The sequence below is a fragment of the Aspergillus ibericus genome, assembly GCF_003184845.1.
Source record: "Aspergillus ibericus CBS 121593 unplaced genomic scaffold BO80scaffold_60, whole genome shotgun sequence".
NCBI lineage: Eukaryota > Fungi > Ascomycota > Eurotiomycetes > Eurotiales > Aspergillaceae > Aspergillus > Aspergillus ibericus.
In genome coordinates this window covers 133,171-158,110 of record NW_020292158.1, presented here as the reverse complement: position 1 = coordinate 158,110, position 24,940 = coordinate 133,171, and the positions used below count along the sequence as shown (strand labels likewise).

The 24,940-nt window shown below is 54.6% G+C and overlaps 13 protein-coding genes across 13 annotated transcripts; 7 read left to right on the top strand and 6 right to left on the bottom strand.

The window, feature by feature from the left end:
- Positions 1 to 2,319: 2,319 nt before the first annotated feature.
- Positions 2,320 to 2,959, top strand: BO80DRAFT_429261 (uncharacterized protein). The gene has a single exon (XM_025720429.1). It carries the CDS (start codon positions 2,702 to 2,704, stop codon positions 2,900 to 2,902), a length of 201 nt encoding a protein of 66 aa, XP_025570606.1. The 5' UTR covers positions 2,320 to 2,701; the 3' UTR covers positions 2,903 to 2,959.
- Positions 2,960 to 3,193: 234 nt separating this feature from the next.
- Positions 3,194 to 4,073, top strand: grpE (mitochondrial nucleotide exchange factor MGE1; the record flags this gene model as incomplete). The annotated part of the gene is made up of 3 exons (XM_025721748.1): positions 3,194 to 3,445; positions 3,554 to 3,982; positions 4,041 to 4,073. The coding sequence occupies 3 exons, from the start codon at positions 3,194 to 3,196 to the stop codon at positions 4,071 to 4,073; spliced, it is 714 nt and encodes a 237-aa protein (XP_025570605.1).
- A 714-nt stretch (positions 4,074 to 4,787) lies between these two features.
- BO80DRAFT_429259 (phenylalanine--tRNA ligase) lies at positions 4,788 to 6,505 on the top strand. Its single transcript, XM_025720428.1, has one exon. The coding sequence runs from the start codon at positions 4,809 to 4,811 to the stop codon at positions 6,351 to 6,353; it is 1,545 nt and encodes a 514-aa protein (XP_025570604.1). The 5' UTR covers positions 4,788 to 4,808; the 3' UTR covers positions 6,354 to 6,505.
- Positions 6,506 to 6,960: 455 nt separating this feature from the next.
- On the top strand, positions 6,961 to 8,719 carry BO80DRAFT_429258 (putative mitochondrial dicarboxylate carrier). The gene is made up of 4 exons (XM_025720427.1): positions 6,961 to 7,244; positions 7,299 to 7,303; positions 7,415 to 7,513; positions 7,572 to 8,719. Exons 1-4 carry the CDS (start codon positions 7,100 to 7,102, stop codon positions 8,271 to 8,273), a joined length of 951 nt encoding a protein of 316 aa, XP_025570603.1. The 5' UTR covers positions 6,961 to 7,099; the 3' UTR covers positions 8,274 to 8,719.
- Positions 8,720 to 9,757: 1,038 nt separating this feature from the next.
- On the bottom strand, positions 9,758 to 11,793 carry BO80DRAFT_429257 (kinase domain-containing protein). Its single transcript, XM_025720426.1, has 2 exons — positions 10,971 to 11,793; positions 9,758 to 10,918 (listed from the first exon to the last, which is right to left on the bottom strand). The coding sequence occupies exons 1-2, from the start codon at positions 11,476 to 11,478 to the stop codon at positions 10,083 to 10,085; spliced, it is 1,344 nt and encodes a 447-aa protein (XP_025570602.1). The 5' UTR covers positions 11,479 to 11,793; the 3' UTR covers positions 9,758 to 10,082.
- A 335-nt stretch (positions 11,794 to 12,128) lies between these two features.
- BO80DRAFT_366755 (cytochrome c oxidase subunit VIb) lies at positions 12,129 to 12,792 on the bottom strand (the record flags this gene model as incomplete). Its single annotated transcript, XM_025716258.1, has 5 exons — positions 12,129 to 12,163; positions 12,264 to 12,327; positions 12,382 to 12,463; positions 12,529 to 12,569; positions 12,733 to 12,792. 5 exons carry the CDS (start codon positions 12,790 to 12,792, stop codon positions 12,129 to 12,131), a joined length of 282 nt encoding a protein of 93 aa, XP_025570601.1.
- Positions 12,793 to 13,117: 325 nt separating this feature from the next.
- On the top strand, positions 13,118 to 13,996 carry BO80DRAFT_429256 (uncharacterized protein). The gene is made up of 5 exons (XM_025720425.1): positions 13,118 to 13,211; positions 13,296 to 13,311; positions 13,405 to 13,467; positions 13,539 to 13,551; positions 13,671 to 13,996. The coding sequence occupies exons 1-5, from the start codon at positions 13,152 to 13,154 to the stop codon at positions 13,768 to 13,770; spliced, it is 252 nt and encodes an 83-aa protein (XP_025570600.1). The 5' UTR covers positions 13,118 to 13,151; the 3' UTR covers positions 13,771 to 13,996.
- Positions 13,997 to 14,050: 54 nt separating this feature from the next.
- BO80DRAFT_366886 (RNA-binding protein) lies at positions 14,051 to 14,568 on the bottom strand (the record flags this gene model as incomplete). Its single annotated transcript, XM_025716261.1, has 2 exons — positions 14,051 to 14,188; positions 14,248 to 14,568. 2 exons carry the CDS (start codon positions 14,566 to 14,568, stop codon positions 14,051 to 14,053), a joined length of 459 nt encoding a protein of 152 aa, XP_025570599.1.
- A 381-nt stretch (positions 14,569 to 14,949) lies between these two features.
- Positions 14,950 to 19,431, top strand: sec31 (putative protein transport protein (SEC31)). The gene is made up of 7 exons (XM_025722955.1): positions 14,950 to 15,230; positions 15,307 to 15,423; positions 15,481 to 15,586; positions 15,640 to 15,873; positions 15,929 to 18,743; positions 18,799 to 19,097; positions 19,153 to 19,431. Exons 1-7 carry the CDS (start codon positions 15,022 to 15,024, stop codon positions 19,195 to 19,197), a joined length of 3,825 nt encoding a protein of 1,274 aa, XP_025570598.1. The 5' UTR covers positions 14,950 to 15,021; the 3' UTR covers positions 19,198 to 19,431.
- Positions 19,432 to 19,735: 304 nt separating this feature from the next.
- On the bottom strand, positions 19,736 to 21,118 carry BO80DRAFT_429252 (peroxisomal membrane protein PEX14). The gene has a single exon (XM_025720424.1). The coding sequence runs from the start codon at positions 21,076 to 21,078 to the stop codon at positions 19,831 to 19,833; it is 1,248 nt and encodes a 415-aa protein (XP_025570597.1). The 5' UTR covers positions 21,079 to 21,118; the 3' UTR covers positions 19,736 to 19,830.
- A 510-nt stretch (positions 21,119 to 21,628) lies between these two features.
- BO80DRAFT_238850 (uncharacterized protein) lies at positions 21,629 to 22,147 on the bottom strand (the record flags this gene model as incomplete). Its single annotated transcript, XM_025714529.1, has 1 exon — positions 21,629 to 22,147. A coding segment is annotated over exon 1 (323 nt), but the record flags the coding sequence as incomplete, so codon positions are not given.
- Positions 22,148 to 22,707: 560 nt separating this feature from the next.
- BO80DRAFT_449463 (PAPA-1-like domain-containing protein) lies at positions 22,708 to 24,000 on the top strand (the record flags this gene model as incomplete). The annotated part of the gene is made up of 3 exons (XM_025721747.1): positions 22,708 to 23,503; positions 23,556 to 23,662; positions 23,749 to 24,000. The coding sequence occupies 3 exons, from the start codon at positions 22,708 to 22,710 to the stop codon at positions 23,998 to 24,000; spliced, it is 1,155 nt and encodes a 384-aa protein (XP_025570595.1).
- Positions 24,001 to 24,094: 94 nt separating this feature from the next.
- BO80DRAFT_429249 (uncharacterized protein) lies at positions 24,095 to 24,930 on the bottom strand. Its single transcript, XM_025720423.1, has 3 exons — positions 24,788 to 24,930; positions 24,661 to 24,721; positions 24,095 to 24,587 (listed from the first exon to the last, which is right to left on the bottom strand). Exons 1-3 carry the CDS (start codon positions 24,840 to 24,842, stop codon positions 24,506 to 24,508), a joined length of 198 nt encoding a protein of 65 aa, XP_025570594.1. The 5' UTR covers positions 24,843 to 24,930; the 3' UTR covers positions 24,095 to 24,505.
- Between the last annotated feature and the right edge of the window lie 10 nt (positions 24,931 to 24,940).

The window sequence follows — 24,940 nt, the reverse complement described above, 5'->3', positions numbered from 1 at the left end:
GCCCAAATTCGTGCCTGGCGATCTCCGCACGCGGGCGGCATTCGCCACAGACCGAGGCAAGATGTGGCTGAACGGCCACTATTGCCACTAGAGGCCCCATTATTGGTTGCTTCCATGACGATGTCCCTCATGTCATTCGCTGCTCTTCGGTGCGGATCTCTCCGGGATGGATTTTAACTGTGGCTTGACTGTTCCTCGTCCTCAGTCTCGGTGTCTCAACGGGATGACTCCTGAGTCCCTGAATGGATGATGATCCTTCATTCGCTAGTGTCCAATGACTCCATCACCAGCCCCGGCATCTTGGATACTACATACGTCGTGCCCACTGACCGGGACACATGATTGCTCCCTAGTTGCTCCCCTGCCCCTATCTGTCTTCCTTAAGGATCGCACTCGTCCATGGTTCCGGTTTCTCCGCACACTCCATGCTCCATCGTCATGCAGCTCCGCCCCGACAGTGGAGAGCCGGTGATGAATCGCAGATCACGGAATACGGATACCTACGCTCTCCAACAGTCCAATTGGCGATGGCCCCAAGCTATCGGCATCGCTACTCCAGGCAGGCAAGATTCTGACCTTGGCCCATGCATACCATGCTCCTGCTACTGCATAGACGTATTGGCCACGTATTCAGCTCTAGTCCAAGCCTCCCCGAGGTGAGGCAGCTTGGCTGTCACCGTCGCCAATGCCCCGGGCTAGGACCCTGCAGCGCCAGATTCCGCACAACTTTATCTGCAGCCTCTTTTTTTGCCTTGTACGACGATGTCACAGGTGCTGTTTCTGGCTCGTGGCTTGCTCATGCTCCTATTTCCAGAGCGGTCTTTGACTGTTGTACTATGGCTTCCTGCAAGGCTCATGATGCCTTGAGACCCCCCAATTTCGATGCGGCTTATCTCATCGGTTTTCTTCTTCTCCTATCCCGCGGGCAGTTTCTGTCTGCCTGGAGAGACCGTGGGTGACACTGCATGAACCTACCTAGCTAAGCCCTGAGCTCTGACCACGTCCATCCCGTACGCTGGCATAGCCACTCGGCTGCCCTGATGCGTCCCCATCATGCAATGCACCCGCTCGCTAGGGTCCAATCTGCTAGCCAGGTTGCACACTACAAATCTGATTAATCTGATGCGTTTGGTTAGCCAAACGTAGGTTGAGACAGCATATGTACGCGGAGCCTTATGGGATGCATCGTTGTATCAAAAATCTGTCGAGGCTGTCGATACTGACGGACAGGCAGTTGCATGACCGTCGTTTCCGCCGCTTTTATACCAAAGCAAGGCTTTGCACTGGCACAAGCCTTTCTAGTGCGGCTCATGAGGGCGCATGCACTGTAACTCGATGGAAGAGCCTCAGCCAGATTCGTTTCATACTGTTTGGCAGCTGTGCCGTCGCAGCCTAGGCAACGTCTTTGTTCAGCAATTGTCTTAGCCATCGTAGGAACCATCGATCTGGAGAGCCACCTGGACGGGCCCTTTCGTTGCCTTCCTTTGGTTTGTGGGGGCTCATATTGGATTCCATGCTTGGCATTCAGGCGCAGTTCAGGCTAATAGCTCACCGGAAGCGACTCCCATTTACGACACGGTGATGGGGGGTCATGTGAGCGGTTTTTCTCCTCATCCAACGCCTCTACATCATATGCCTGGCGAGTAGTACTCATAAGCTGTTGCTCTGGACTACTTAGACAGCCTCTTCTGTGCTGCCCACGACATTATAACCAGGTCATCGGAGGAGACTAGGTCATCCAGTCGGCATAGCCATCTAAGCACTATAGTGTCTAGCCAGTGGCGACATGTCAAGGTCGGACTGTCGTGTCATTGGAGGCGCACGCTGATATTCCCTCAATTAGGGAAATGCTATAGCCTGAAACGGTCTTTATATCCGGTGTGTGGAACCCGAGCCAGCCTTCATATTGGGGCTGCCGTACCGTTGAAGACAGAGATGCCAGCTGTGCGCTGTCCGAGAAGACTGTCTCATCCCAGACCCGACCTTTATGGCACTCGGAATCCTACTTGCCACTAATTCTAGTTTGCGGATGTCCGACTGTAATATCTTGCCTTAACGGAGCATCATCAGCCTCTTTACAGGAGAGCCACCGGGCTGAGCAACGGACTCGAGGAAGGAGATCGGGAGGAAGATGTTGCTAAGGATTTGATCAAGACGAAAAATTGATCTATGGTCCGAGGCCCATTCTCTGAGCCAGAGGTCACTTGTGCGCCGAGTACGGGGCTTCCTTGTCGGTTACACATACGACGTAGCTGTTGCGCAAAGCCTTGCGTCATAGAAAGATGCTGGGATATACTGGCCCAATATCTCTGCATTGATGAGAAAGAGGACTGGATAATTCAAATGCATGATAACAGGCGTACATCTGCCAAGCCTATCTCGTGAGACGAATGCACTCAACATGGTCTCGCTGGATGCGGGGGAGGACTGAAATAGTCGAGGCCAAGCTGCGTGAACAATGATTGGCAGCGTGACCAGGTCGGGCGGGGAGTGTATGCGCTGCTGATATTCTGTCAAGCACCACGTAGGCCCAAAGGGATATATCCTTTCTAGCTCCGGGCGTAGAAGGTGGAATATAGCATGTCCCAACATATCTCGACTTCTTGCAGTGTTTGTAGAGACTTTGGGTCTTGCTCTAGCACCGTTCTATGGAACGAAGACATGAAACTCTTTAAAGCTGGGAGATATTCAGTTGGACACCATGGCATACCTGCTATCCTCTACTGCGGCGAGGCATGCATTGGAACTGTTCCTCTGCAGGACGCAGATTGCTCCCTTCAAAGGATCAGCACCATCGAGCACGTGGGACAGGCCTGTGCAGGCAGTATACTACCCACTGCGGTGCTTACCGCCTTCCTGTATGGGAGAGATCTGGTGCTCCATATCTAGGCGGCACTCATGAGCTAGATATTCTCTTTGTATACAGCCTTTTATCGGTTGCAGAGACATGAGAAAATAGATAGTCTCAAGGAGAATGCAAGGACAACCCCGCAGGGCCTTGTTATGGTAAGGCCACTGGAAGGCACGCGATCATCCGGCCCGAGGTTTCTCCCGGTGAAGGCGGTCAGCTGAAGCCGCCGAAAGTTCTGTTTCGATATCGGCGATTCTGTTCTTGTTCAACCTCACGACTCCATTCCTGCCTATCCCTGCTCTGTCATCCATTGTCACGGACTTCCTCTCCTAACCTTTCAAAATGTTCCAGAGAACCTTCCTCAGACAGGCCCAGCGGTCTCTCCTTGCCGTCCGCCCTACCTCCACCACCACATCGGCTCTCCGTCGCACGTCACAGATCCCCCAGGTGGTCCGTCCAATTGCCCGCCAGTCTGCCTACCGCTTCTACTCCACTGAGAACGGTGAGCAGAAGACCGAGGCTGCCACTGAGGAGGCCGAGGACCCGGTCCGCAAGGAGCTCGAAGAGAAGAAGAAGGAAGCTCTTGATTTGAAGGTAAAGCTCCCTGGCTCGTCATGCGAGCGCTCCTAATTCAATCCACCCTTTGCTCTGTTTCAACTATAACAAAAGGTGCCTATGATTCCTCTCTAACCTTTTCGATAGGACAAGTTGCTTCGTTCCAAGGCCGACTTCCTCAACCTGCAGGAGCGCACTAAGCGTGATATGGAGAACTCTCGTAACTTCGCCATCCAGCGCTTTGCGGGCGATCTTCTCGAGTCCATCGACAACTTTGACCGCGCCTTTCTTGCCGTTCCCAAGGAAAAGCTCGATGCTCCCCAGACTGAGGCCAACAAGGACTTCTTGGAGCTCGTCTCTGGTCTGAAGATGACCCAGAACATTCTCCTGAACACCCTGAAGAAGCATGGTCTTGAGCGCTACGACCCTAGCGAGCTCACCGAGGAGGGCAAGGCCCAGAAGTTCGACCCCAACCTTCACGAGGCCACCTTCATGGCCAAGGTCGAGGGCAAGGAGGACGGCGACATCATGTACACTCAGAGCACTGGTTTCCGCCTCAACGGCCGCGTCCTGCGGGTAAGTGCTTGCTCCACTAGTCATTTTGCGGGAATTTGATGCTGACAATTTTCTGCAGGCTGCCAAGGTCGGTGTCGTCAAGAACAACTAGACCTTTCTTCAAACACGATAACCCTTTCTTCACTTTCATCTCTACTTTCAACTCTGTCTTACCTTCCTGTATAATATACCAAATATGTCTTCGCTATGATGGGGATCGACTTACGTTAATTCGACGGGGCTTAGAATATCCGGGGATGCCCGGATCACTGCTGCTTTGTCTATGAACGCATGTGTATGATACACCTTTCCTATGTGGCCTTCTGCTTCTGCTATTCTGTTTCTTGGCGTTGCTTCGGAACTCTCTCCTCCCTACTCTGTATATTATCATTGGCTGGTGTCTTTGTTCCTTTTCTTTCCTCATGAAAAGTGGTCTTGTGATGTTGGGATTGGCATTGACCCGGATATGGATGACTTTTGCATGGCATTGAATCATGTTGTTTTTCTTGCATCACTTTGGTTGCCTGGATGGCAATGCAGGTGTTTTGATCTAGACGACTAATAGAAGTCATTGATCAAACGGTGGATGAGTCTACGCGTGCTTTGTAGCTATCATGAGACGCGTTGCGGCTGTCGGTAATTGTACTTGTATTTTCGGTATATTGAGGACAGCAGTAAAAACAGTGCTTGCTGTCCTTTTTCTCACCTAATTGTTGGAAATTCAGTAGTTGTTGGCCGTATATCCCTCGGGGCCTCATTTTCCCGGCCCGATGCGATTTGTCGGCTCGGAGCTGTCGAGCGCCGCATCCAGCTCTTAATTGCCTTCGGCATCACGCAGCACTCGAAGATGCGTCTCTTTGCCACAGGGAGGGCCCTGCGCGCCAGTAGCGCCAGATGGGCAATTCCATCTCCCCGTCGGAGCATCCGCCTCCCGCTTTCGCACTTCTCCGAGCCTTTGGCCGTGAAGCGGAGAGCCTGGAGCTCTTCGGCCATCCGCCGGACAAACGACAACACAGATGCTGATCGCAAACCCGCTACCCCGGCCTCTGCGCGGCAATCCTTGACCATCGAAGGTCAGTCCTACCGCACAGATCAGTGGACCAACACCCCGGATACAATCCTCTCCCATGTTGGACGTCGGCTATACCTCGATGAGAACCACCCTCTCGCCATCACACGCCAATTGATTGAGAGTCAGTTTGCCGGTCCGACCTATGGAAACTACACCGAGAAGAACCCCGTCGTTTCGACTGCGCAGAACTTCGATGTCCTGGGCTTCCCTCTGGATCACCCCGGCCGGAGTCGGACGGATACGTACTACGTCAATGATAAGACGGTCTTGAGAACACACACGAGTGCCCACCAGCAGGCATACTTCCAGCAGATCAGTCGCAATGAGAGTACGCGCCCGGAGGAAGTGGGTTATACTGTTGTCGCGGATGTGTATCGGAGGGATGCGATTGACCGCAGCCACTACCCGATTTTCCATCAGATGGAAGGCGCCATGCTCTGGAAGCGTCCGGATAATGAACCCTTGAAGCATGCTAGCGAAACGGCCGTCGCGATCATGAAGGATGTCAACAAAATCCCGACTCATGACGTCGAGGTCGAGGATCCCAACCCTACCATCCATGCCCAGAGAAACCCCCTTCAGGCTGAGCACCACAGCGCGGAGGAAGTCGAGGCCATCGCGGCACATCTCAAGCGATCCCTCGAGCGCATGGTGATCAAGATCTTTACCGAGGCTAGCAAGGCCGCCGCCGGGTCCGCGGAGGCACCAGAGCCGTTGAAGGTCCGCTGGGTGGAAGCATACTTTCCCTTCACCAGTCCGTCCTGGGAATTGGAAGTGTTCTGGCAGGGAGACTGGCTTGAGGTCCTTGGCTGCGGTGTGATCAAGCAGGAGCTGCTGAACAACTCGGACGTGCCGAACCGCGTCGGATGGGCGTTCGGTATCGGTCTGGAGCGCATCGCCATGCTCCTCTTCAACATCCCGGACATTCGTCTGTTCTGGTCGCGTGATGAGCGATTCCTGTCCCAGTTCAGAGCGGGTGAGATCACCCGCTTCGAGCCATTCTCTAAGCACCCCGCTTGCTACAAGGATGTGGCATTCTGGCTTCCCTCCGCGTCCGTTAGCGGCGGCAGTGCTGCGGGCGGAGCCGCACCTGTCCATGAGAATGATATCATGGAGATTGTCCGCGGTGAGGCAGGAGATTTGGTGGAGGATGTGACACTCATTGACGAGTTCACCCATCCCAAGACCCACCGGAAGAGCATGTGCTACCGCATCAATTACCGGAGCCTGGAGCGCACCCTGACGAATGAAGAGACGAACGACCTGCATGAGAAGGTGCGCCAGAAACTGGTGGGCTTGCTGGGAGTTGAGCTCCGGTGATTGCCGCGGGTTCTACTTCCGGATGCTGTGATGTACTATATGCAGGATACTGCGACTGGCCTTTGTACTATAACTGTGTAGAATCATGTTGAGAAGATATCGCCATCTCCATTCGGTGCCAGGATACAAGACCGAAATCAATCCCTGACGTGGTCCACCCATCCAGCGTAGCCGCTTCATAGTACCTTAATTCATCCGCCGCATAAGACATGCAGCGTGACGTAGTGGCGAACCACGCAGAGTCTGATCGAGTACTCCGTACTACTGTCGCGGTCAGCCGACAGGTGACCAGAAAGCTCCTACTGGTCATCCTCATGGTTCCCATCAATCGGAGGCAATTGAAAGACCGACCGCATCCACATGAAGTCACCGCACGAGATAATCACGATGGCATGGCCCCCGCAGTGATCGAGAAGGCTTCTTGAAATACCCCCATTACCGAGCATTACCGCTCGGCGTCCGTCCGACCGCGGCAAACCGAGCAGTTGATTGGCCCCGGACAGCCAGGATCGGTTAGCGCAGCCGAAAAGCAGGGCTTCGGAGACTTGATCTATGGCCGGCGCCGAGCTAGATTACCAGCGTATTACTTCCACTTACGCTCCCTTCTCTCTCTCGTCAGACGAAAGATTATTATTGTTGCTCTTCCCCTGCTCCGGTGCTTCAACTTGCAATCTCCCCTCCCTCCACCTCTCCGCTCTTTCTCCCCTCCTCCCCGGGTTCTTCTTCCCTCCGCTGAAATGTCCACCATGGCAAGCGGCGCCAAGTTGGAGACGTCGCATCCCCCACAGCCGGCGGTTGTGTCAACCCCTGCAAAAAAAGTTCATTATCCTTTCTGGTTCGGTGGTTCAGCATCATGCATGGCCGCTGCCGTCACTCATCCTCTGGATCTTGGTAAGCTCTAATCTAAAAAAGTCTATCGGTTTGGAAACTAATGGTCGACTGCAGTCAAGGTAATTTCGCCTCCCGCGTTGATTTCATGATCGCCCCGGTTTTCTCGCGTTCGCCGTGCTATACTTCCCGTTATCGCAGACACTGATCGATGTGCGCTTCACCATTCATAGGTTCGCCTGCAAACCCGTGGGCCTGGTGCCCCCTCGACTATGATCGGCACCTTCGGACATGTGGTCAAGAATGACGGACTCCGGGGTCTATACAGTGGGGTATGTACCAATCGAGATCCGTACCTGAGGGTTGATGTCAATTGACCAGCCAGTGTAGCTGTCGGCCGCAATGTTGCGCCAAATTACCTACTCCACCACACGCTTCGGTATCTATGAAGAACTCAAAAACTACTTCACATCCCCCGACTCGCCTCCCGGCCTCCTGAGCCTGATCGCCATTGCCTCTACCTCCGGCTTCATCGGCGGTATTGCCGGCAACCCCGCCGATGTCCTGAACGTGCGCATGCAGTCCGACGCTGCTCTCCCCCCGGCCCAGCGCCGGAACTACCGCAATGCGCTGCACGGTCTGGTGACTATGTCTCGCACCGAGGGTGCCGCCAGCTTGTTCCGCGGCGTCTGGCCGAACTCGACCCGTGCCATCCTCATGACCACTTCGCAATTGGCCACCTACGACTCCTTCAAGCGCCTGTGCATTGAACATCTCGGCATGTCCGATAACATGAGCACGCACTTCACCGCCTCCTTCATGGCCGGCTTCGTCGCAACCACGGTCTGCAGTCCCGTCGATGTCATCAAGACCCGCGTCATGAGCGCCTCCCCCGCCGAGAGCCGCGGTCAGAGCATCATTGGCTTGCTGCGCGATATCACCCGCAAAGAGGGCCTCGCCTGGGCCTTCCGCGGCTGGGTTCCTAGCTTTATCCGCTTGGGTCCTCATACCATTGCTACCTTTATCTTCCTCGAGGAACACAAGAAGCTTTACCGCTTGTTCAAGGGGATTCCTGAGACGGGCAAGCACTGAAGTTGAATCAGTGTTTTGTGCCTTGTTCTTGTTGCCTGTTGTGTTGAACACATATCTGTGATATCCGTTCCGATTCCTCGTTCACGGCATAGACGGTTTTCTTCTTTCTCTCTTTGTGATCTTATTTGGCGAAGCATTACCGGAGGACAAAAGTCTTGTTTCTTTTTTTCCTTATTCACTTGTGATCATACCTCTGTACATAATCTATAGACCACTTTTCCTTTTTTTTTCTTTACATCTCCGGGCTGGCTTGCGTGACTTCTGTCCTCTAGTTTTATGACAACCGTCTGTCTGTTTGATCCCCCTCTGACAGCACCTCATATCCTTCCTTTTATCCCTCCTTTTTCTCGTGGCCACGAGGACGGAACTTGCGCTGAACATTAGATCCTGCTATTTACCCATGTTTGCTTAGACCAGATTGTTATAGAGTGTGCATGCTTGGATGGTTGTTTGCCTTTGTTTGATCTATGTATCTAGTTTGCTCAGTTAGAGACGTGGAATGGTTAGATAGAGTAGATTGGAATGTTATTAGAGTTGGATTTCCCCTGCGCTTTTGTTTCTATCGGACTCGGAGACACTGAGGACATAGGATTTGATAGAACAAACGATACATGACCAGATGAATGTAATGGCCAACTTGACCCGCAGACCCAACCCCTTGACATAGACGGAGGACGTGTCCACGACCACCGCTCCCACTCCTTTTTTTTCAGAAAGCCCAAGCATCTCAACATCCCTCTCTCTTTCTCTCAGCTTCATCCGAAATGCTACCTCCAAGACTCAGACCAAGCGGGAGTGCCTTCATTGGCTGTCGGTCCTGCTAAACAAAGCAGGCACGAGAAGTCCGACGGTACATATCATCTTGCTATATAGAGGTATCACGCAAAGCTAGACAAGAACGGGGACAATCAAAGAACAGCAGGAGATGGATTTCAACTCAGACAAGAAACCCCCACCCGGGAACACTACCAGAACGAATAGCCGAGTCATGAATATTGAAGTCATCGCAGCGCTTGGGGAAGAGTGGGGGATCAGGGATGCCATTGGGGGGGGGGGGGAGCTTTAAAAATGAAATCATTATAGGATCCTATCAGCATGTAGTGTGTAATGAATGTTATCTTGATCATGGCTGGATCTTTAGTTCAGATTCAAGAAGGAAGAATTCCAGCATCGGATTATTATCATCAATGCTATTACTATTACTGGCTTCTATTGGAGAAAGAAAGGGAGATCTGTTCCACGGGTGAAGATATCCTAGAACCATCTATAGTAGATGTAAACCTAACTAACTGGAGACGTGTATCACCTGCAGAGGGGATATAACCTGTCCAGAAGAGTAGTATATCTCTTAGCGAAGTGATCAGCTCTGTGTCCATCACCACCCTTGCAAATGGGCTAACGATCGATTTTCTCCGCGTCGGAACCCAAGGCTTTCTAAGGGTTTAACACGTGAAAGAGTGTAGCACTTCTAGCTTTCTCGGCTGGTACTTCCTTGAGCGCTATATTGAGTTCTGTTGGACAGATTGGCAGATATAGTGTCACATCTACTAGTTATTCAGAGCTTGATGACAAGAGCGCTTGATTCCGTCATTCATTACATGGAACATCCCCTGGCGAGGTTCAATGGGCAATACAGCTCCTTCATACGGCGCCTTTATCCAAGAAAGTCTCAGCCAATGGCTTCGAGTCATAGACAGGCGCCGCCTCTTGAGGTCGGCGATGATGACATCCATATTATCGGAACTGCTGGAGTGGGAGGATGCATATTGATCAATCTACTTGTCGCAGACAGTCAATGCTCCTCATCTGCTAGTGAGCGCTATTCTGCCTCTGCCTCTGCCTCTGCCTCTGCCTCTGCCTCTGCCTCTGCCTCTGCCTCTGCCTCTGCCTCTGCCTCTCCCACGCAGGCAACGCCCACTTCACCATATACTCCGACCGGAGGAGTTGATCCGCGGTCGGTCGTTCCGCAGGTTCAAACGCCAGCATCGCTCTAAGCAAGTTCTCCAGCGCACGAAGCTCACCACCCGCAACGTCCCATTGGCACGTCTGCTCCGTCTCGCCACGGCCCATGTCCCAGAGGCGCTGACGCAGCCGCCGGAAGACGGGAGTGCTGATACGGCGGAAGTCAGTGACCCATGACCCATCTGCCTCAAAGAATTCGGAGCGGTTAGCCCAACAATTCCACCATCTCACGGGCGGTTGGCCCAGCGTATTGATCATCTCGGCGACAATGTCATCTCGGTCCCAGGCAAATGTTTCGAAGAGGGGACGCTCGCCCAAGACCTCGTACAAGTTGACCCCTAGGGTCCATATGTCAGCTGCGGTGGGTCGAGTGATGGGTTCATTGAAGAACTCTTCTGGGGGAGAATAAAGGGCCGGAGTGTGGAGGGTCGGTGAGGGGGTTTGTGACACAACAAAGGACGTTCCGTAATCCGAGATGATGATTTCTGGGTTATCCAGCTCGTTGGCAGGCATGCTCATAGCCATGGGATAGATGGCGTGCGGCGGTGCGTGGGGTTCACCGAGCTTTCCATCCACTCGCCGGATTGGAACCTCGGAGGGTTCGCCGAAGCGCTGATATAGCTCGGCTGTGCTTAGGCCGTCGAAGTCTGGTATGCGTAAGAGAAAGTTGCGCAAATGGAGATCTGCTTGGGATTAGTATGCGGGATCAGGAAACGGCGCTGCATAGATCCGCACCTCCGTGGCATACGCCATTTGCATGCAGATAAGACAACCCTAAAAGGAGCTGGGCGGCAATAGATCTAGCAGCGTCCGGGGGAAACATAAAGTTTGTGCTGTCCTCCTTGGACTTGGAAATACTACATCCAGCAGGCTCTCCGACCAAGCACCGATGATGCCCGTTGGGACCGTGAAACGAGAATTGGTCAAGTAGGGGCGGAATGAATTGCTTTCCAGCATGGGTAAGGTCGCTCTTCATCAAGTAGGTGAGGATCTGCCCCTCGCGGCTATCTGACGATGCTCTCGCAGTCAGTATCTTTAGTGATACGTAGCGTTGGCGTTGCTGATCCCGGGCGAGCCAGATGGTTGAATATCCACCGAACCCGAGCTTGTGAACGACGGTATAGCGGCCACTACCAAAGGTGTCTCCGATGAGAGTTGGGTGGTATCCGCCTGGCACATAGTTCTCGAGATCTTCAATATCTACCTCAGGGTGGTAGAGATCTTCCCTTGACGCGTGAGCCATGGCATGAAGGCATCGTGATGGGTGTGGTGACGGAGAGGCTCTGTGGTGACGGCTGATCTTGGATGTGAATAGAAAGCGGCACAGGAAAGTATCTTGATTTCGTCGACGAAGTGCTACTGGCTGGGAAAATGAGCGAGGGAGTCTCCAGGTAGGGTTCATCATGTGATGTTCAAACCCATGCTTTGCAGACAGAAGTCGTGCAAAAGGAGGTGGTTAGATAAGCCGATCATACGATCTCCGTTTTCGGGATATTGGGTTGGTATTCGGAGTACGGCGGTTTGTAGCTTATCTGCCCGCGGTTAATGTGACCTAGTGGTACCTATTTACCTGGTCGGACACTTCATAATCTATCAGTAGTACTAGTGGTAGGTGGGAGAATTTATCCGGTCCGTTCGGGTCGGCATATACCGGGTCAAAGGAACATGTGATGTTCAAGATATGGTGGGTATAGAGGGTTACAGCTACAGGGTGCTAGACATTCGCACATTCATTGCAACTACGCGAGTCTATATACACCCATCTCCCCAGTTGGCGTGTCTGGGGGTCCGGATCTAACATTTCTCGCTGGATCAACTAAGGGTAGAGTACATGTTGATAGACACGGAAAACACTTGAAATTCAATCAACTGTGAGGGAAAGCGATTACGCATCTACCGGTCCAGGCGAGCGGGGAAGTTGCCGGCCTCTGTTAAAGTGTTAGTTTGGTGCTGATGGGAGCCTTGGGGGGGAAGGGTGGATATCAAAGGGACGTGATATTGATAGACAGGAAGGAATTGATTACATACCGCGCTGGGTGTCCCATCTGTCGGTCCAGGCCTTGGGGCAGAGAGAGCGGAAGGCGTGGTAGAACTATTTCAGCGGTGATTAGGATGTTGGTTGGCAATGTACATCGAGGTGAGTTACCTGACGGCATGGGCGGAAGTCCTCGCCCTTGGCGGTGACACACTTGTGGTAGTCGACGTAGTTCTGCCAGCAGTGCTTGGTCCTGTGGGGAGATGGTCAGTTACGGATGCGGAGCTAGGACCGAGTCTAGAGGTGAAAATCACGTACTGGTTCTGCTGGGGGAAACGAGCGTCATAGCCTATCATCACCTCCAGTGTCAGCGCACGAAAATCTCGATCACGACAGCCGCGATAACGACGCGGATGCTCAAAATCCTATAGTAAACATACCAGCTGTGAATCGTTAGCAATTGACTTCCTTTACAACACGAATTGACCCCATTGGGACCCGAAGGGAAAGCTCACCTGTCACGAACTTGAAGGGCTTGGTCTCGACGGGCTCATCGGGATCGGCTTCAGGAATGGCACCCATTGTGACGGTAGAGAAAGTAGTAACCTCGTGAAGGAAACTTGAGGGGGAATTGGGGGGGAAGGGCGGAGGGGGAGGGGGAGAAGAGATCTGGAGAAAGAGAGGAGGTTCTGCGGCCGGTGGAGTGGAATGACCCGTGAAGCAGTGAAGCCGGAAGTTCGAGTGACCGCCTCAGGCCTAGCGAGCCACTCATGCGCCAAGGTTTCCTAAACACACCCGACTGCCTTACCTAAGTTCCCCCCTCGGCCCATTGGTTCAACCTCCCCTTCCAGCAAGCTCAGACTTCCGTCACCACTTCCGATCTTGCCATCCCACACCTACCTCCGGTCTCTTGCACCACCACCCTTCCCAAGCTCTTCGCCATGTTCCCGACTCGTGTTCTGCGCATGCAGGCCTCTCGGCCCTTTGCTTTTCCTGCTCCTGTGAGTGGTGTTGGTCCCCGTGTGGGCGTGGCCGAAGGGAAAAATTACGCCCACTGGTTGACATGATGGCTGACCGATTTGCAGAAGGAAAACCACAGCGGTATGGGGCTTCCCCCCGGTTGCGCGTTTGGCAGAGGCGTCACGGATTGATTGTTGTGTTGGAGTGGGAATTGGACTAACGCCTGGCTTCTAGCCCACACTATCTCTCAGCGTCTGCGCACTCTGAAGAGAATCCCCCCGGAGTTGATCCCTCTCGGTACGTCGCGGTTGAGAACCCCTTGCCATTGGAAGAAGGCTAGGCTAATTACAGTTTCTTGAATCATACAGGTCTGGTCCTTGGGTATGTTCTTTGCCCGATATCCTATGGCTTCTAGATGACATGTCTGGAAGATCCACCGATCTCCTCCCCTCCCACTCCCGCAGTCTTGCCTGCCCCCCACTGACACAGTTCCATTGCAGTGTCGCCGTTGGTGCTGCCATCTACTCCAGCTCCAAGAAGCTCATGACCGACAAGACCCTCCGTCTCTACCGCAACAGCCCCGAGGAGCGTGACCACTAAGAATGTACCATCACATTTGAATCAAATTGCAATGGGCGATTCTCTGGTTGATTTGTCGGCGATCTGTATCATGCACGGGATAGTTGGACCCTGTCGCGCAGCGGCAGAGAAGAATGGAATGCTCGAAATTGCTCAGGCTCAGGGTTGGAGCGCGTGTAAATAGTACGGCTTTAAACGAAGGGTTCTGATGGAGTAATATCGCATATTACTGTCGCCGCCTTCTCTGCTTTTCCTTTTTCGTTTCGCCAATTCCCTGGCGCGAGTTGCGTCGTTAAAGCGCTCACTCCGGCTTGGGTCCGGCCACGTCCAGCTCCTCCAATCCCTGCATGGGGTCTTGACGTTCGTTCCCGTTGGCCTGCGCCTCTTCGGCGGCCAATTTGTCTTCCTCATCGACAGCGTATTTGGCCAGGTAGCCCTCCTGTAGTTTCGTACCCAGTTAGCATATGATGTATAGCTCAGATTAGCGTCGCTGCGCACCTGCTCCCAAATAGCTGTCTTGCTGCCGAGCCCTTCGTTGCTATCCTTCTGCGGCTTGGCAGCAGCAACCTTGATCGTCCGGCCGTAGAGTTCGCTCCCATCCATGTTGTCGATCGCCTCTTTCGCATCCTCGGGCAGGTCGAACTCCACATAGCCGAATCCGCGGTGGAGTTCGTTGGAGTTGGGGAGATCGGGCTTGGGGAGGGTGATATCGACGACTTCACCAAAAGGAACGAATGCCTCGGCCAGCGTCTGCATCGTCACGGCCTGATCCAGCCCCCCCACGTAGACGGTACATTTCAAACGAGCCTTTTCGCTCATGGTCCCGGGGTAGCGATCGGAAGGGGACGAGGATGGAAGACGTCACTGAGGGGAGAGGAGGGGAAAGCGACCGCGCGCTGGCCCGACTTTCTGGGACGGAGCAACCTGATATCACGTGGTGCCCCGGGGCGGTGTTTTGGCGAGGGCCCAAAGCGGTTTAGGGGCCCAGCAGCCCCCCCGAGCGCCTCCAGGAGGACACTTGGTTGATTGCAGTGACGCTCTCGATCGCATACTTGGCAACTTACTGACCGTACATGCACCCCTCGGTTCTCCTGCACTAGAGAGGGGAGGTCTTCTTGGGTCGTTTCGCTGCTCGTGTTTTTGGTTGCCCTGCTCCCGGTGTTGCTCCTCGTCCTGCTTTCTATGACCTTTGGTGCCAGACCCTCCTAATTCGAGTCTGGTCCTCTCCTAATCTATACCCTTTCCTTATCCCGCCGCTCCTTTCATCTCACCATGGTGCGTCTGAGGGAGATTCCCCGGACGGCCACCTTCGCCTGGTCCCCCGGCGCTGCCTCGCCTCTGATCGCCACTGGTACTCGGGCCGGTGCTGTTGACGTCGATTTCTCCAATCAGACATGTCTCGAGCTCTGGGATCTGGCCCTGAGCCGCCACGAGACCGGCGGCGAGCTACAGCCGGTAGCTAAGATCGATACCGATTCCGGGTAATTACCTTTTGCCTCTATTCCGTCTTCCGCCGTGTAAGGGATGCCGATTAGGCTGACTGGATTGCTCCGATAGCTTCAATGACTTAGCATGGACCGAATCCGAAGATAACTCGCGGGGTGTCATAGCCGGTGCTCTCGAGAGCGGCTCGTTGGATCTATGGGATGCCGACAAGCTGCTTGATGGATCCAGGTGAGTTGACCGGCGTGCGATATGCAGTTGGCGGGCAATTGGCTGACGTTCGGCAAGTGAGGCTTTGATCTCGAGGTCCTCGAAACATTCAGGGGCTATCAAAGCTCTGCAGTTTAACCCCAAACACTCGAACTTGCTGGCAACCGGTGGTGCAAAGGGCGAGGTAGGCTACATGGGCTAGACGGGCTTAGGAGATGATGCTTACACTTTGAACAGCTCTACATCTCCGACCTGAACAACATCGCGAACCCATACCGACTCGGAGGCACGGCTGCCCGCGCGGACGACATTGAGTGCTTGGATTGGAACAAGAAGGTTGCACACATCCTGGTCACTGGTAGCAGTGCAGGCTTTGTTACTGTGTGGGATGTCAAGACGAAGAAGGAGAGCTTGACTCTTAATAACATGGGCCGCAAAGCGGTTAGCGCTGTGGCCTGGGACCCGGAGAAGGTAAGGCGCTCATGAACATCACTCGGGATATGCAATCCGGGCTGACGCAGTATAGCCTACGAAACTTGTCACCGCGACTCCTCTCGAATCCGATCCGGTAATCTGTGTCTGGGATCTCCGCAACTCACATGCTCCCGAGAGGACCCTTCGCGGCCATGAGTTCGGTGTGTTGTCGCTTTCCTGGTGTGCCCAGGACCCCGATTTGCTCCTCTCCGCCGGCAAAGACAACCGCACGATGTGCTGGAACCCGCAAACCGGACATGCCTATGGCGAATTCCCCGTCGTTACCAACTGGACCTTCCAGACTCGCTGGAACCCGCACAACCCCAACTTCTTCGCCACCGCGTCGTTCGATGGAAAGATCTCCATTCAGACCATCCAGAACACCAGCACCGAATCTGCACAGGCCATCGCTGATCAGAACCAGGCTCTGGATGGCGAGGACTTCTTCGCCAAGGCCCAGACCCAGCCCCAGGTCTCGAGCTTCTCGTTGCCCAAGCCCCCGAAGTGGCTTGAACGGCCATGCAGCGCTACCTTCGGTTTCGGAGGCAGAGTGGTCTCGGTCAACCTGGTCGAGAAGGGACAGCGTGCGTCGAAGATCAAGATCAGCCCGTTTGAGGTTGATGAAGCTGTTGGAAAGTCGACTGAGACCTTCGAAAACGCACTCAAGGAGGGTGATCTGCGCAGCATCTGCGAAAGCAGAGCCGCTAACGCAGCCACCGACGAGGAGAAGGCTGACTGGAAGGTCATTGAAGCTTTGATTTCCAACAACCCTCGCAAGGGTCTTATCGAATACCTTGGCTTTGCCGACCAGACTGACGAGGCCGCCGATAGCTTGGCTAAGCTCGGGCTGGATAAGGATGACGAAGTCAACGGGGAGGCGGCGAAGGAATCCCGCGGGTCGGGAGCCAAGAAGCACAGGCGCCTGCAATCCATGTTTGATGCCAACCCGGAGGCGGACAGCTTCTTGTCCGACCTGGCTGCCTCCAAGGGTGCCAAGACCAACAACCCCTTCCATATCTTCAACGGATCGGAGACCGAGGCTGACACGGGCATCACCCGGGCGTTGCTCCTCGGAGACTTCGAGAAGGCGCTTGATGTCGCCCTCAAGGAAGATCGCCTGTCCGATGCCTTCATGATTGCCATCTGTGGCGGTCCCAAATGCATTGAGAAGGCCCAGGAGCACTACTTCCAGAAGCAGACCAACAGCCCCAACTACGTGCGCCTTCTGGCTTCCATTGTCGGCAAGAACCTCTGGGATGTCGTCTACAATGCGGACTTGTCCAACTGGAAGGAGGTCATGGCAGCTCTCTGCACCTTCGCCGATGACAAGGAGTTTGCCGACCTCTGCGAGGCTCTTGGTGACCGACTGGAGGAGGAACTCCGCAACACTGAGGAGCAGGGTCTGCGCAAAGATGCTTCATTCTGTTTCTTGGCCGGATCCAAGCTCGAGAAGGTCGTGGCGATATGGATTGAGGAGCTACGTGAAAACGAGCACAAGGCCATTGAGGATGCTGCGGATGACTCCGCTTTCTCGATCCACGTCCGTGCTCTGCAAGGGCTCATCGAGAAGGTGACGATCTTCCGTCAGGTCACCAAGTTCGAAGACACGGAACGCTCCAAGGAGTCGGACTGGAAGCTCAGCACCCTGTACGACAAGTACATCGAGTATGCTGACGTTGTCGCAACCCACGGACGTCTCCAAGTTGCGCAGAAGTACCTTGACCTTGTCCCGGAGAAGCACCCCGAAGCTGAAATCGCACGGAACCGTATCAAGCTGGCTACGAGACAGGCCACGCCCCAGAGGGCGCAACCCGCCGTTACCGCGACCAGGGCAGCCATTAACAAGCCTCTCCCACAGCCCAACGCCTTCCAGCCCCAGAGAGCTTACTCCCCTGTCACTCCAGCTGCTGTTCCGAAGCCTTACACTCCGGCGGCGGCTGCCACCAACCCCTACGCTCCTCCCACTGCTGCTCCTGCTGCCAACCCCTACGCTCCGCCAACTGCTGCTCCTGCTGCCAACCCTTATGCTCCTCCTACCGCTGCCGCGCCGTTGCAGCCTACCAACCCGTATGCACCCCCAACTGGCGGTAGCAGCTACACTCCTGCAGGATACCAGCCACCACAGGCACCTGCTTACGGTGCTCAACCCCTAGGCGGCACCGTGCCGCCGCCTCCCCGCGCAGGGTCCAACCAGTCCCCTGCTCCCACCATTACCACGTATACCACCGCTACAAACCTGCCCGCATGGAACGACCTGCCTGAAGGCTTTGCCAAAGCTCCCACGCCGCGCAGGTCCACCCCTGCCGCTACCGCTGGTGCTGTTTCGTCGCCGTTCCCCAACCAGTCGCCCACTATTGCCCAAGGCCCTCCACCGGTTGGTCAGCGGGCACCTTCAGTCCCCCCTCCGCCAAAGGGCGCTGCTCCTCCCCCCCGGATCACCTCGCCACCTACCGTCCAGCCGGCTTCGGCTACGATGCCTCCTCCGCCGGCCAACCCCTACGCTTCCCTGCCCCAGTCTCCTCCCACGGCCGCTGCCATGGGCGTGCCAGCATCCATCCCTAGGGGCCCGTCTCCATACAACGCACCGCCTACCATGCCGCCGCCGTCCAACCGGTATGCTCCTAGCCCAGCAGCCCAAGCAGCCAGCCCGCAGTTGCAGACTCGGTCGGTTGTTCCTCCGCCCCCGCAGGCGGCTGCTTCTCCGTACGCGCCTCAGCCCCCGGCCGCGAGTCAGTATGTCTCGGGTGCTCCTCCGCCACACGTGCAGCCCGCGCAGCAGCATGCCCCGCCGCCTCAGGCCGCCCCCGGTTCCCGGCCAAGCACGGCATCTTCGCAAAGAAAGCCTGCCCCCGCCGCACCGAAGTACCGTGAGTAGACCCCTTATACCACTTCTATCATGCCATTGGTTCTGACCCTTTGAAGCCCCGGGCGACCGTTCCCACATCCCGGCAGATGCAATGCCTATCTATGAGATCCTCTCCGCAGATATGCAGCGCGTGAAGTCCCGGGCCCCCTCTTCCTTCAAGGCACAAGTCGATGATGCGGAGCGGCGTTTGAGCATCCTATTCGACCACCTCAACAACGAGGACTTGCTCAAGCCCAACACGATTGCGGACATGGCGGAGCTGGCTCGCGCCATCCAAGCGCGCGACTACGAGACTGCCCGGACGATCCACGTGGACATCATGACTAACAGGACGGACGAGTGCGGCAACTGGATGGTGAGTATTTCACAGTCTTCCTCCAGTAACTCCTACTAATACAATTTCTCAATAGGTTGGTGTGAAGCGTCTTATCAGCATGAGTCGGGCCACCCCGTAAACAACATGAAGTAAGAGGCTACGTTTGGAAGAAAAGAAAACGATTATGAGTTGTATGTAAAGGAAAGAAGAGTCTTCTTATTGCTTCACTGTACTGCTCCTTATCATTTCACGATCCATTCGCCCGTCACCGGTTACGTGATATGCTCCGGTCATGCCGGGTTTTGCTTGCGAATTGTCCTTCATATGTCAATGTTATAAATATGTTTTTCTGTTATCGTTGGATCTAGTCTCGTAGAACATGTAGACTTTACTCTTATCCCTATTATAAATCAATGGTCTCTCTGTCCGATTTCGTAAGATAGCGTCTCCGTTCTCGTATAGTATAGTACTATAAACTGATGAACATATCTTCGGTTCCGGCTGAGTCGGATGTGCACCATCTGTGGCATGCTCCCACTCACTTTGTTATTCGATCGCTCGGATTTGCCATAGGAAAAGGAGTGGACATGTGCCTTGGTACTAAGAAGTGTACATAAATTGTAGTCGTATGCTTTGGTGAGGGTCGAATGATATATCCTGTGCGTATATATGTTGGAACCGTGAATGCATCAATTATCATACCAAAATTTCCAAAAGCGGTCTTAGGACCGCATGAGGCTATCGAGGAATATATATATACAGGAGCTTGTCTCTACCGACCCGCTACGCCGCCGACTCTTCCCCCACGACCAGCGGGGAAGTTCCTCGCACTTAGCAAGGCACCCTTCACACCCCTTATCTCTGCTCTGAAGCTTGCGATTGCATCCTCCTCGGCCTTCCCCACGCCGGTTGCGGTGCCACTGCCTGAATCCATCCCGGGGGTGCTGTACATCCCGTATCCGGACAGTGGACTGAATCCAGGTTTACTGTAGATTAAGCCGTCTAGGTAGTGGTGTAGTTCGTTCAGTCGTGTGCGCATTGTACTATCCAGCGTGCTGGATTCTTTCTCCGTGTCGGAGAACTCGCGGAGGTGGGAATTGATCACTTCTAGGCGTTTGATGTGGGTATCTACTGCTGCGATAGGTTCTGCGGGAGTGGTTGTGTCTTTGGCTGTGGTGGTGGAGTAGGTTGGGGCGAAGTCGGAGGATGTTGTCTGGGTGGCGACGTCGCGGTGGAAGAGCTCTGTGGGGTCAGAGGTGATGGACTCGGTGTCGGAGTCGCTGTCCTTCTCGGGCTTTTTGGCGTCGAGGAGACTGGCTGGGATGACGGAGACGTTTTGCTCGAGCTTTTCATTGAGCTTCTTGAGGTTCGTCGAGGCGGTTTCGGCTAGCTCTTGCCGGGCGGTTGTTAGGTTCGCCAGCATGGGTTTGATGAGATATTCGCTCGCGCCGTAGAAGGATGCGCCGAGACCCGCGGCGCCGTAGAGGGTATAGAGAATGCTGCGGAGGGTTACGAGCGGGGGTTCCTTGGTGGGCGTGGAGAGGAATTCGGGGTAGGTGATTATGGGGGCAATGTCGCGGGCGTTGTTGGCTTTGCTAGCTGGTGCTGGAGGTGGTGCAGATGCGGTGGGGCGTAATGATGAAGAAGTCTGAGATGAAGATGCTGAGGCATTGCTTGGAGGTACTGGATCGGTGCTGGTGGAAGCAGTGGTCTCTGGGGATGCGGCCTTCTCTTCCTCGGTGGTATCGCTCGGCTTGGAAGTTGGCGATATGCCGAGAAGGGTGTTGATCTCGTCCTCTCGGAGACCCTTAGATTGTAAAAATGTCACTTTGCGATCGGTGGGAGCGTCACGGATGGAGTCATCCTCGAGGAACTTGGTTGCTTGCTCAATGAGCTCTGATCGTGGAGTCTCATCGGAGGTCGGGGACAAGGCGGAGGCGGAGTCGGAGTCATTGTTGGAGGCGTTGTTAGGCTGTTGCCATTGAGGGATTGATGATGATTTCGGCTTTGAATCTGCCATGGTGTGTAAGGGGAGCGCAATTAGGAGATGTAGAGAGGAGAAGAAGGCAAGAGATAACCATGTGAGGGAAGATAGTCCAGAGGCGGAGAGAGGGACGGAGGGTTGCCCGACCTCGGCTGTATTGCTGTATGTATGGGGCCGGTACGGGTGGTCTACACCTGGTGTACGGAGTCCTTTTGGCCAGTGTAAGTTTGGGGAGAGTTTGGCCAGCGAGGTTAATTCAAATGACACTGGAACCCTAGGACCACTAGGTGAATCAATTGTTGGATACAGCTACACGATGGCGATACGGTGGCTTCTGGCTGGTCGAGTGCTATCTCCCTACTAACGGCGATGCTACTCTACGGCTACTAGCCTCTCCACTCGAAATATATTGTCCGATCTATAGCGACAGTAGCAGTCGGACTAGGATCTAGTTTGGGTTGACGAAATTTCCACCCCCGGAGAGAGGAGACACGAAAGACAAAGAGTCGCGTTATACTTCTGACTGGAGTGAAACATAGACGGGAACCAGTTGAACTCGTGGAGGGCATGCTTGCTGAGAGACTGGATGGACGGGAAGTCGGGGATGGGAGGATGGGAGAGAGAGAAGAGGCCAAGGATACCGACCGCCTGGCAGAACGGCATCACGGGTCCGCGAGGCGATCCCCAGGCCTGGTCCGTTCGTTCTTCCTGATCATTATTACGCCGAGTTGATCGCGCCGGTTCATTCTGTCTTGTTCTTTGGTCTTGGGTCGCTTCATCAGGTACCGACACATCCCATACGTGTACCCTCAGAGGTCTTACTGGCGTTGCATTGGACGACCACCACTGCTCGGTGAGTCGCCCTCGTATTGACCTTCCTGCCCAGCTCTGCCTTCTCCTTCGTTTCATCGTCCATCACCGGCGACCCTACGGATGATTATTATTGCTGTTGCGCCGCCCCCCTCCCCTCCCCTCCCCCCTTTTTAAATGGCTGGACCTCGTCATTCCTGTCGGCGCACCATCGGGAAACCCCTGCTGGGCCAGTCCAGGCAATAATCCCTAGGTTGGTCCGGGTTGCGCGAGATACGGCAGCGCCGTTGGATTCACCGCGCCTCTGATTTACCCAACGCCCTGGACGTCTGGGGTCAGAATGCTCCCATTGGCCCCAGCTCGGTGTCCATGTCGCGGGGGGATGTCCAAGTGGCGTCTGTCAGAGATGTGATAGGGGTGGATGCCCTGTGCCTTTCCGGAGTGCATGGCTCATCCTGAACGCTGGCCCACGTAGTCGTTATTAGCGGTGGATGATGGTAATCTGGCGCTGCTTCTGCCCATCCATCCATCCATCCCTCCTCCCTCTTGACCTCCAGATGCGCTCATTCACTCCCCTCATTGCCTCCCCTCCCTCCCCTCCGCCCTCGTGCCCACTTCCCTCAGGTGCCTTCCCATCATCACGGCTGCTATTTAACCTCCACCTCTCCCAACTGCCTTTGTTTGCTTTTTTCCTAGTTTTCCATCAGTGCTTCCCCGTGGTCTGGCCACCGCACCGTGCGCGTTTATTCCACTGCTGTTTTTGATAAATCTGGCTTTCTGTCGTCGTGATCGTTATCTCCCTTCTGCCATCACCATCTTGGTCGCGGAGAAATCCTCCGGAATCCTCCAGCCACCATGTCCTTACGTCGCTCTCTACGGTCCCGCCCTGCGCGGGATGACCAGCCGAGCATGGAGGCTAACACGAGCACCAGGCCCACGAGATTCACCCGAGCTGCGGCATCGTCCCCGGCGGTGACGGTATTTCGCGCTGCATCTGATTTGAGCGGGGAACCTAAGAAGTCGATCCATTTGACTGTGAAAATGCCGTCGAGCAAGCTTCGTGAAGTTACGGGTGGTAGCACTCGGAGTGGTGCGTCAACCAGACGTTCGGTTAACGTCTTTACGGAGAACCCCATTGTGACGGGGCCCCGCACTAGCAGGCCCAAAAAGAAGCTTGTAGAAGTCGACACAAGCGACGAAGATGACCTGGAAGACCAGGAGGAAGATGAGGTGGACGATGAAGATGCGCCAGGTGAAGACGATGATGACGTAGATGCTGATGGAGATCTGGACATGGATGATGCGCCCCCGCAGCCGCCAATCTCCAAACGACATGCGAAATCGGCAGCAGCTGCAGCGCCGGCTGGAAGAGCAGTCAAAAGTGTAGAGGCGAAAGAGATGGAGCTGGACAATGACGACGAGGATGACGACGACGATGAGGAGCTCTCGGAGCTGGATTCGGACGCGGAAGGTGAGCCAGATGACCAGGATGAAAGCATACTGGCCAACGGTGGTGCAGAGGACCTTGAAGAAGAGGAAGAGGAAGAAGACGATTTGGACAGCGACGACGATACCCCGACCGCCGATCTAAGCCGGATGACCAAACGGCAAAGGGGAACTTTGGGTAACGACTTTTTGCAACTCCCCATGGGTGAGTCTATGTTCCGCAAGGTCATTTAGAACTTCGGTCTGATTGAGAGCAGAACCCCAGGTGAAGAAGCACCTGACGGCAGAGGAGCGTGCCATGCGTCGTGCCGAAATGGCCCGTCGGAGAAAGAATCTAAGTGAAAAGCGAAATGAGGAGGAGAAGGTACGTGCACTTCCGTCTGTCGCAAACCGCAGCTGGATGAGACCTTGATATCGCTTTTTGTCATGATGCTGATATTAAGATTACAGATGGATACTATCAACAGACTTCTCCGGAAGCAGGCGCCGAAGCGACGAGGGCGCATCCCCGCTGCTGAGGCCGCCGAAGCAGCTTCTGCAGAGCAGGAGGTCCAGGAGTATGAGAAGCCAGACCCGACGATGGTGAGATGGGTAAGTGGACGCGATGGTAGCAGGGTAGGCGTGCCAGAAGAGTGGCTCGGCATACCTGCAGGCCGTGTCTTTGGTGGCAATGGCTCCGGCAAGCTCGTGCAAGAGGTGTAGCTGGCTAGCATGGAAAGACGGGCGCAATTGGAGCTGGGCGTTTGAAAACTATTCCAAGGGAGGGCATAGGCTTCTGTATACTTTGGTAAAGGATGTACAATTTCAGTTAATCTAATGATTCCAATGAGTCTCGAGGAGTAGGGATCAGCCATGTCCTGAAGTTGACAGTAGATGACCCTGAGCTTTTTGCCCACATGTGGTGTGAAGGCTCGTATATATACAGTCGCGCCATACCCATATAGTCTGGGTGAATTTCGAATCTCTTAGCTTATCCAGCCACAACAGGCTGTCACTGATGTGACCAGCGCGGGCCTCTACCAATACTTCTATGCCGTTATGCCACGGAGTTTTCGCATTCCGTACGATATCGGACCTCCGGATGGACAGGTGCTTTCTGGTGTCTCAGCAGAGTACCACCAAGCAGCGGCGTCGCGGCGAACGCAGACCAAACCGCATCCTTCAGCTCCAATCTATAAGCACTCACGAAGGGATATGTTTCGTTAAGCTATGCTGCCGGTTTGCTTGAATCGCCATTCGAACTGGGTGCGGACGGCTGGGCGATCTTTTGATCAGGCGACTGCTGAGTCCTATTGGCGAATCATTTCCATCAGCACAGGGAACAATGCGCAAAGAAAAGCCGACTTGACGGGTGTGACTTACTGAGTATTGCTCTCCTTCCCGGATTGTAGGTCTCTCAACGCAGGCTGGAAGCTATAGTATCCTGCAAACCAAGCGAACCCGACGATTAGCAAGCTGATGGCATCACATGCGTGGGCATTGCACCTACCAGTCCAAACCCCCATGCCAATGGCCATAAGCGCAGGAACCCAATTCCGACTCATGATGCCGATTCACTAGTGGTAGTTGGAGAATTCAATGTCGGAAGTTCGAGCTAGCAATGGTGCGGCGTGGAGTGAAGTGCTGGCCAAGCCCCGGCCGG